General features: G+C 31.9%; 1 protein-coding gene across 1 annotated transcript; it reads left to right on the top strand.

Moving 5' to 3' along the window:
* The first annotated feature begins 4,685 nt into the window (after nucleotides 1-4,685).
* Nucleotides 4,686-10,480, top strand: LOC114392009. Its single transcript, XM_028353047.1, has 10 exons — nucleotides 4,686-4,773; nucleotides 4,867-5,232; nucleotides 5,980-6,630; nucleotides 7,013-7,174; nucleotides 7,354-7,509; nucleotides 7,596-7,703; nucleotides 7,796-7,879; nucleotides 8,878-9,019; nucleotides 9,102-9,138; nucleotides 10,014-10,480. The coding sequence occupies exons 3-10, from the start codon at nucleotides 6,319-6,321 to the stop codon at nucleotides 10,150-10,152; spliced, it is 1,140 nt and encodes a 379-aa protein (XP_028208848.1). The 5' UTR covers nucleotides 4,686-4,773; nucleotides 4,867-5,232; nucleotides 5,980-6,318; the 3' UTR covers nucleotides 10,153-10,480.
* The last annotated feature ends 316 nt before the right edge of the window (nucleotides 10,481-10,796 follow it).

Below are 10,796 nucleotides of genomic sequence, written 5' to 3'. Positions count from 1 at the left end.
TTAATAGATTTTAGACCCGTCCATGAACTTACGTACCATCCATTAAGAGATGAAGTATTACAGGCTATATATACCATCCATTAATTTATAATAATAAATGGACAAGATTTTGCAAAAATGACCATGTCTTGTTTCTGCCTAAATAGAATAAAATATATATAAACAAGAGAAGTTAATTACCAAAAAGAGAATTACGTTCATTGGTCAAAATAGGTAAAGAGAAGTTGGTGTTACCATTATTCTCGGTAATCTTCCCTCCTTGGCTTCAACATCTAAATTTTCTCTTGCACATCTTTGTCCCTAACTTGTCAAAGCTCTTGCGAATCTTGTATTGACATCAATTTTCATTGCCGTGAAACCTTGCTTTTTCTCTCTCGGATAGAAGCAGGTTCATTTTCTTATGTTCCCATTAAAATGAATTTCATTTTGTAGGCTATAACAGTAAGGTGCTTATCATTTTGTTATATGGTAATTTCGAAAAATTTACGTACTGCATGGGTGTTCTTTGTGGTTAAGGTTCCAAGCAATTGAAAATGGGCAATCGGAAGACAGAAGAGGAAAGGATTGAAAGAGTAATTCGGAGTCTTTTAAAACTTCCCGAAAATAGAAGATGCATCAACTGCAATCTTTTGGTATAAAATTATTCTTTTATAATATTCTTTTATCAATTCCTTATTAGAAGGTTTATAACATTCGTGCACTCTTTCAATCAATGGAGAGCTAGATCTCCTTAATATTCTTTTGCAATATCTAGCACTTGAACTCATCATAAGGAAAAATGACTATTAATTGATTGCTCTCTGACCAATTTTTGTTTTTAACATAAAAGCAAAATGTATTACTGCAGCTCAACATGCAAATCATCATATTGAAGTGTAAATTTTAATTTTGAGGGGTAACTCAACAATGCAAGCTAGGGACGATCATTTTGTTTTGTTTTCTGAATTTTATTTTTTTTTATATAAAGAAGCTGCTAGTTGTTAAATATAGATAATGATGATTGTTTATTAATTATGATATATTCATATGACACTTATAGTGGAAAAGATGACATTATATCAATTAAGGTGATTTGAATATGTGCAAAGAAAATCACTAGCTAGAAGCATAGTGAAAATAGTAAATTGCATTATTTTTAAATTTGTTCAAAGGGATAAAGAGGAACATAAAAGAATAATAAAGAAAATTGTTAGAAGGAATCTATTGATTTTGTTATTGTTATTGTAGTGAAATAAATAGAAATTATCCCATGAGTGTAACTCACACATGTTGAGTTTATGGAAGATGATTTGAATTTGACTCCGCAGAATACACTCTTTGGGAGGGATAATAAATTTTAAATGTGACTATCCAAATTGATGATTAGTCCCATAGTTAACTTAAAGGATCAAAGTCTTATAGGAATACCTCAGGGACCAAAGACCCTAATTACCGTGGTTGAAAAAAATAAAAAATAAAACAGAGATTGGGAAGAAAACAACAAAACATTATTATTATGGACTAAGGACTAAATATTGTTTGTACTTATAGATGACCTGCCAATTAAGGACCAACTAGTAGGAATCCAACTCTAAGAACCGTCATTGGCTTCTTAAAGTAATTTAATTTGCTTAATGGTTAGAGGTTGGAATAACCATAGCATGCTTCTAAAGATAGACACATGGTATCCTCAAATTCAATTCCTTTTGAATTTTCCTTAGGTCTGTTTCTCCTTCTGCTTAAGAGATACAGTCAAAGATAATCAGAGTGATTGTATATACACAAATAAAATTTGTATTTGCAAATATGTTTTGTTTTCTGTTTTATCATTGTTGTTACTTTGATGGTTGTTGAAGTCTATCTTGTAAGGAAGATTGCAAGAAGTTCACAAGGGAAAATCACGTACAACATAAAGAGTAACATGCAAAGAGAAGAATATACTAGAAAAGTTAAAGGTGAATACCGCACCAAATAGAACTAATATATCAGTGCCTTTAATTCAAAGAAGGAGAAAGATAATGCAAAAGAGGATCTCCTCATTTTCTTTTATTTTTTTTGAATAAAGGATTTCCTTATTTAGTTACAAGAAATGAATATAAAAAAATATTAATTTTTTTGTACATTCTTTTTTTTTGGTACATAGAAAAAATAATAAATTTGATTTCTTCAAAATGTTTTATTTTTGAGTTCTTCAAACCAGTCCTAAAGAAACTTTGTCAAGGAATAAAAAAAATTAAATTTTTTATATTAAAGGAATGCATTAGAAATCATGGGAAATGTCTTGTTTCACAAAAAAATTCTACTTTTAATTCCTTAAGTTAAAATTTTCCTTTATTTTTAATAATTTAATATGATTAAATTTATATGAGAATTTGAAAGAGAGTAGTAGATAATGTGGACAGCACTTAAAAGTTAAATAATCTAATAAAATATTAAACCAAATGAGAATATTTTCTTTATTATTGTTATAAATTAATATTAAAAAGGAAAAATAAAGTAAGATTGCAGTACAATTTATTTAGTACAAACTAAAAATTGCAAATTACTGTTTTTTTTTCTTTAGAAAATTATCTCAATATTGAAGGGAGTTGGGAGACAAAAATAGGATACAAGGGATGATGACCAAAATTCTGAATCAAATGAATAAAAGTAGAAAAAAAAAAATCCTCCCATCCTTATTATTTCGTCTCTAACTAAACTCATTGTACATGGAAACATAATTTGAGGAGGGTTTTCGTAAAGTTATTAGAGAGTTTTCTTATCAGGGGTCGTGATGGGGTGATTTGAAAGAGGTCCAATTTTGGTGATGGAACTCGTTCTTAGGCATGATTCATTTATTGTTGTTGGCATTCAGGGGGCACACTTATTCGGTGTTGATAGCTGGTCCATTATTCTGAAACGTGTTTAGTGTAGCATGCAACATCATTTATGTTTCCTAAGCTTCTCTGTTTTTGGTAGGGGACTGGTGGTTGAAATTCTAGAATGGTTATTATTCTGGTGGGTGATTGTAGTTATCATCAACTTTAGGGGTTTTCTTTTATGACAGTATTGGTACCCGTCTTTGGTCTCCCCATGAGCCTTGGTTATATTTTATTTATATTGTCATATAAATATCTTGTAACAGTGGCTTACATGAGGGATGCTAGGTGATGCCTGATTTTCATTTGTATATAGGTAGGTTTGGGTACCTTTGTGTCCTACACATAAATATATCTTATTTTGCTGATTAAAAAAAATATAGATTGTGAAGGTCAGGCTTGTTAACAGTTAATTTTCTTTTTTTTTTTTGCTTTTTTTTTTCAATTTGTGTTTTTAATCCAACCACTATAAAATATTCTAGGGTCAGTATCTTTTTCTCATACTTTCACATTACACCGGTTCTCTCAAGGATTCATGTGCTTAACATTTTGAATAAGAATTTTTCATTAATTTGAAAAGTATAATTTGTGTTAAACTGTATTGCTTACTAGATTATATCTCTCAGTTTCCATGTGCTTAAAACAATATATAAATATGACAATATATCTAACATAACATTGCCTATTCCCATGAATCAGGGACCACAATATGTGTGTACAACTTTCTCGACTTTTGTCTGCACAAATTGCAGTGGAATACAGTAAGCATAGAAATCATTTTCCTTTTGTTTTTTTTTCGTTGAGCTTTATAAATGATTGAATTTTGTTTTAAGTCTTGAATACATTTTTATGTTATTTTGAGTTTCCAATATATTTGAATTTTTGTTTTGAGTTCCTCTCGTCAGTTTAGTGATCATGTATTATCTTACAAATTCATCTTTTCAATTGTGATGATGTCACTCATCATTTAGTAGACGAAAGAAACTTAAAACAAAAATTTTAATATATTAAGACTTAAAACAATGAAAAAATTTATTAAAAACACATAACAAAATTCTGTCATTTATTAAAGACCTTAAACATATTTAAGCCAATTTTAATTATATATTATTTGATATTTATATTTTCATCATTGTTCATAGTCATTTTTATGTACTTAATTTCCATGTTTTATGAATTACAGCCGAGAGTTTACACATAGAGTAAAATCTGTGTCAATGGCTAAATTTTCTCCAGAAGAAGTCACTGCTCTTCAAGCAGGTGGCAATGAGGTATGCATCGTCATGTTACTTTTTTGCTCAAATTTCAAGCCATTAGTAATTTGGTAATAAACGTCTAATAACATTTGTTCCTGTCCATGCAGAGGGCAAAGCAGATTTATTTTAAAGAATGGAATCCTCTGCGCCATTCTCACCCCGAATCCGGGTAATTTTGCATCTCTGTAAGTCATTGAGGATTGTAAAAATAAACTGAAAAGAGCTTATATCAAAGTCATTAGCCTAACTAAATTCTTCCAAACACCCCTTATATATGAACACTCTCATTTGCTAAGACTGAATCAGTACTTAATTATGCTATTTATCCACACATGACCTTATAGTAATATTTCAAGGAAAAAACTTGAGATATAATTCTTTATTTGCTTTTGGTATTGATTTTCAATCAGAACAAGCATTTCACCTTGGTTATATTGACGTTTAATGCAAACCTTTATTACGTGAATTTCCGAAGTGAAACTCTAATTTGATTAAAACCAACGCCAAAAACACTTAAGGAAGTATATATAAGTGTTGTCCTAGTTTATATAGAATCTCTTCTAATTCAAATCTTTGCTTTCAGTAATATACACAAACTTCGAGATTTCATTAAGCACGTATATGTGGAAAGAAGATATTCTGGTGAAAATTGTGGTAGCAGTCTTCCTAGAATTAAAATGGTAACTTTTATATAGTCTTCTACATCTTTTATCATGACTTTACCAATAAAATGATGACAGAAAATGAGTTCATTTTGGTGTGTTTTTATATAGAGTGAGAAGGAGGAGTCTTATGCAAGTAAGAAAAGTAGTTCATTTCGTTTTGAAATCATAAGTCCTCATTCATGCCCTGGTGCTAGTAGTGATGACAAGAATCTCAGATTTTTATATGATGAAAGCAGAAGTCCTAGATATACGCAAAAGTATTCTAGGAATGCCGGCCTGACCAAAAGTCCTATAAAAATTGAAGTTGTTGATGACAGGTTCCGAGACAAAGAACATAGAAATCGCAGGCTATCAAACATAGAATCAAAGTTAAAACAAATTTCAATTGATGATCAGAAGAATGTAGACAAATCACAACTTCCTGTTGCACGTCCTTCGGGAGAAATATTAAGGGAGAAAGCTTCATCTCTACAAGTATGTGAACCTCCTCAAGCTCAAATCATCTAGTTACCACTATCAAATTCTTCTGGATAGTTTGTTTTCTCATCAACTTTTATCTTATTCAGAGATACTTCCCTTGTTATTTCCTTCTCAGGCTTGAAAGTACAAATGTGTTACATTCTTTGTCAAGCATGTAGTCATAGTCATAACCCCTATTTTTGAGCTTTGCGCTGCCCTTATATTAAAAATTTCATCAAAGGAATATCTATCGGAAGGAAATAACAGAAAAACTAATTCTTCTACTAAGGGCGAGTTTGGACAAACTTCTGAAAAAACACTTACAGGAGAAAAAAATAAAGGAAAAACGAATAAAACTTTTTCTAAGTTAAAATCAACTTATCTAGCTATTAACTTTTGACAAGCTCTTTGATCTAATTTCTTGAAAAGTAGAAGTGTATAAATTGGTTTTAGCTTACGAAAAATGTTTGATTCATTTTATTTTCTTATTTTTCTCCTACAGGTAATTTCTGATAGTTTATCCCTACTGGCCCTAAGCCTATCATGCATAATTTGGTGTTGTGTATGCATTCCTCTCAAACGATTTTTTTCTTAATGTACTTTTGCAGGATGTTGAAATAGGTTTTCTTTGTTTTAATTTTTGGAAAGAAAAGAACACTTTATTCTTGTTTGTCATACCTGTCTCAGAGAGTTGAGCAATTGCACTTTTATAGTTATGGATTACCACTTGAACTGAATCTTTGATAAATTTTAATTGAAAAGGTCTCACATTCTGGTGGCTAGGGTTCTGTTGAGGAAAATCCATCTGAACAAAAAAATAATAATCCAGAAAGGTCCATTAATTTGAGTACTAAGTCTCAGCCTACTAATTCTGTTGCTGGAGGAGGACCAGAATCACCACCACATATAACACAATCAAATGAAAATAACTGGGCCATATTTGGAGCTTCAACAGAAAACAAGGATCCTAAATCTCCAAACACAAATACCTCAAAACCTTCTACAACAAATGCAGCATCTGAAGCAGCAACACCTGCTAAAAATCCTCTAGATCTTTTACTTTTCGAATTGTCAGGTCCTGTGACTCCAGTTACCGGTGAGATGTCACAAGCCGCAAGTGGTACTAATAATGATCCAACAACTACAACAGTAGATAATGCAAATATTTGGGACTTTCCACCTACTTCAGTAGGGAAGACAGGTCCATCCCCCAACAATACTAGTGTTTGGTCATCCACATTAACCCCAGCCACTGAGTCAGCACAACCTTCTAATGAAGTTCTTCCTCATTCTGAAGTTTCACATGCACATAAACCTTCAAGCATGCATTATCTTCCGTCCGTATCATCAGGTTGTAGTAAAACCACACCACTAATAAATTCACCAGTCAAAGATGTAGCCTCAAATAACCAGGTGAGACATGCAGCATGGCTTTCTTCATATAAAGAATTGAAATGTCAATATTACTGTCATTTTCATTGGTAAAATGCAGTGCATACCATTGTTTATAACGGGGAAGTAACATTACCAATAGAGTTTTCTAAATTTATATATTGAAATATTTAGAGAAATGTCAATATTACTGTAAATTTCATTTGGTAAAATGTAGTGCATACCATTGTTTATAACAGGGAAGTAACATTACCAATAGAGTTTTCTAAATTTACATATTGAAATATTTAGAAGAAGCAAATGCCAACATTGTCTTGGTAATTGAGACTTGAGAGCCTTAATTTCATATCTTCATATTTACTTATTACTTACTCATCTTGTTCTTTAATTTGATTACACACAGCCATCGGTAGCTCCTAGCACAAATGACTCTTTATGGGCTCTTACTGAACAATCTCCTCAAACTACCTCAAGCATGCAATGTCTTCCTCCTGTGCCGGCAGGTTGTAGTTCAACCACACAACCAAAAAATTCACAAGTCAAAGATGTATCTTCAAATAATCATGTGAGATACGCACCATGGCTTTCTAGATATAAAGTATTGAAATCTACCAACTTTTTTCTAAAAATCTAGAGCATACCATTGCTTCATCCTATATATTGAAATTTAGAGCCTTAATTTCATTTCATCTTCTCTACTTACATAGTTACTCTCATCTTGTTCTTTAATTTGATAACAAACAGCTACCAGTTGCTCCTAGTACAAATAACTCTTCATGGGGTTTTACTGAACTATCTTCTCAAGCTACCTCAAAACCTACTCAAGAAACCAAACCTGATGCTGGCTCCCAGCTCAGTAAAGTGGAAACCAGGTCTAGTGGAAGAATGGAACTTCCAGAGGTAACACATGTAGCCTTTGTTATTAGTTTTTTTCTTTTAAGAAGAAAGAACCTTAATGCACAATTGAATAAATAAATTCTCTGCAGGACCTTTTCACATCAAGCTACTTATCTGGCCCTGCATCACTTGCAGGTTGGCAGAATGTTCAACCTTATGGCATGGGATATGGCATGCAGTATTATCAAAATGCAGCGGTACCATTCTATGCAACTCATTACTAACTTTGTCTCTTCTCTTGGTTTAGATATGGATTGGTAATTTAATTGATATGGTGTTTCATTTACAGCCTCCCTCAGCCCTTCCAAATGCACCGAAGTACTCAAACCCCTTTGATGTAACTGATGGGAGAAGTTTAATGCATGTCTCATCGGTATGTACAGCATTAAACTGATTTTAAGTAGTAAATTTTGTTGTAGTTCAATTGTAGACTGTTCTGGTTATCTTAGTTATTTTAGCTTGTTTCTGCAATTAAGCCTGAAGCTTCTGATGCAATTCGCTGAGTGAGTAATAAATAACTCAAGTTAGCAAATGAGAACAGTTTTTATGTAATTCAGAGCCATTCAGATGAAATAGTCTAATAATTTAACTTCATATCAAGTCCAGCCAAGACTCAATCTATGTCCCATCTTAATATATCCTTTTGAAGGAGTATAAGTAATTAACAAGATTCACCACTTAGGAGCATTTTTCCTGAATTTTGTGCATCTACGTTAATGAACATGGAGGATCCATTAATAACAATCAGTTCAGTTGTCTACATTCTTCAAGTAGAAACTCAATAAGAATGGCTTACTTTAAGGCATGGAATATAAAAAGGTTTTATGTGAACAGTTTTTTAATTGTATTTGTATTCAAGAATCTGATACAAGTAGGCCAAAACTTGTTGATAATATTGATTGTTTGAGTATACATTGAACACATTGTTAAAAGCTGTTAGATTTCGGTATTAATTGATGACTAATTTCAGATTATAGTACCTTCCATTAATTGAGCAAATAATGTTTGTTACACTGAATATCTTGTGAAACAAGTTTATTTTTCTAATAATGTCCTTGACAGACATCCTGAGGTTAGAGTCATTTCAACTTTGATGCTACATTGATACTTCCTACCATATGCTACTTTTATTTTATTTTTCTTGGAAAATGTCTTATCATCTAATCTTGTGCTCTCAACCTCTTGTTTTCTTCAATAAAATTTGCCCCAAACAACCTCATTGGCATGTATAGTTTATCATATGAAGTATAAGTTTTCATCACATTCTCCTTCTGCAGAGTTATCAGGCTTTGTTCTTTAAATTAACACTTTTGAATGATGCCAATAAACTGTTTTAACCTTCAATATTGGTGGTATTTTGTCTATATATAGCTTCCTACTATGGAATCTTCGCACGGTGTACCTCCTCCGGCTGTATCACCCAGAACAGGATTAATGCATGCTTCATCAAGCCTTGGGTCTTTAGGGACAATGGTATCTCAGTCCCCATGTTATGCATCTCCAGTTCCCCTGGGTATTTATTTCCCTTGTTATCTTCCATTTCCTTTGAAGATTTTTTTTTCTTGTCATGGTTAATTTTTGTTCACTCTTCTCAGCTGAGTACCAAGTTAATAATAAGGAGCAACCCACAAGGTAAATCATATTCTTGGTATTATTTTGGATTCCTTATAGTGTAGTCACTGGATTATAAGCCATTAAGCATGTCACCAAGCTTGATTCTCTTAATTTAAAATAATAGGGATGTATTTCATATTATTAGAATATAATGTTAATGCATCAACAGTGTAAAATGATTTTACATTGTCATCCAAACATAAATCACCATTTAAATTATTTTAAGATAATTATTTTAAAAGTTAACAAACTTACCATACAAGGTGAGTTATAATTGGATGATTCTGTAAAACTTTTTATGCATAACTCTTTTTCTCTTAGAATAGATTTACCTAAAAAGGGATATAAAGAAGAAAAAAAAAAGTCAATTTAATTTAAGGAAACAATAGTCTCTCTTTAAAATTGAATATCAATATACATAAAAGAATAATTTTGTGAAGCAAGACACAACTGGTTCCATTTCTCATATGCCCTGTAGCTCGGGTTAATAACTTATCCTTACTACTAAAATCTTTTCCAAAAACAAATAAATCAATAAAATAAGAGGAAGATAACTCCCAGTACACCTGCACCTCATTAATGGAAGGAGTATTTATGGTGGGTTGTTGAAAAAGCTGGATGCAATTTTACAAAATTAAATTCCAATGAAATTGTTAGGAATTATTACTTGTGGATTTTGGTGATTAAAAAGAATATAGGGTGCGTGGTGAGTTGTTCTCTGAAGACTTTATGCATTTCTCATGAACACATATTCCATCCATATGTTTATGCAGTCAAATACTCTGTATTTTGCTGCATATGTTTATTATTTGAGATTTCACAGCATTAGATGATATTCTAAGCTGAAAATGTTAATCCTGTTGTAATTGTAATTGCTTTCGAATGTTTGGTAGACCACGAAGAGCTGGCAGCCTCCACAGTGAGTTATCTGCTTTTGGATCTCTAGACCCCATTCAGCAGTATAATAGGGAACTCATGACCTCCAAAACTGCAAATTCTTTTTCCAATACAAGAGGAAACCCATTTGACTAGTTTAAACAATTTGCAAACTTTTGCAATCTTATGCTTATGTCGACGGTGAAAATTGGAAAATGGCTAAGATCCTGTCATTCCTGTGCCTATTGAGTTAGTTTCCTTTGTAAATTGTAATGTAAATATAAAGCATATATATTCCCTAGTGCATGCAGAAAACCTTACTCACAGATGAATATCACAGTGCTGCTAACTAACTGATTTAATCATACAATGCAGACCTACATGGTCGTTAACTGTATTTATTGGAATTACATGTAAAGTTTTACAATTCTTGTATATAACAATACAAGCCAAGTATTTTCTTTGCTCATCATAGGTAATTAAGAACTTGGGGGTGGAAAACAAAATGATCTCTTTAATTTGCTATAGTTGTTGCCATAGAGTATATACCTTAGTAATGTTGATTTGATTCCAAATATCATGGTGAATGTTGTTACTGGTATTAACACGTTCAACTATATTTAGCATGTGCTCTGACATTCATATTTTAAGAACATATAGCTTGCTGCTAACATCTTTGAATAACAAAGCTATCCACCTTAGGTTGGATAACATGAAAGAGGTGTAATGTTAATATACTCTAGTCAATGATGTTTCCTGTACAATGTTTTCAATAGTGAAGGTACGTACTGCAATTAATG

This window comes from Glycine soja, chromosome 17 (assembly GCF_004193775.1).
Source record: "Glycine soja cultivar W05 chromosome 17, ASM419377v2, whole genome shotgun sequence".
Lineage (NCBI taxonomy): Eukaryota > Viridiplantae > Streptophyta > Magnoliopsida > Fabales > Fabaceae > Glycine > Glycine soja.
Note: the sequence above shows the minus strand (reverse complement) of the source record. Positions and strands in the feature narration are given on the sequence as shown.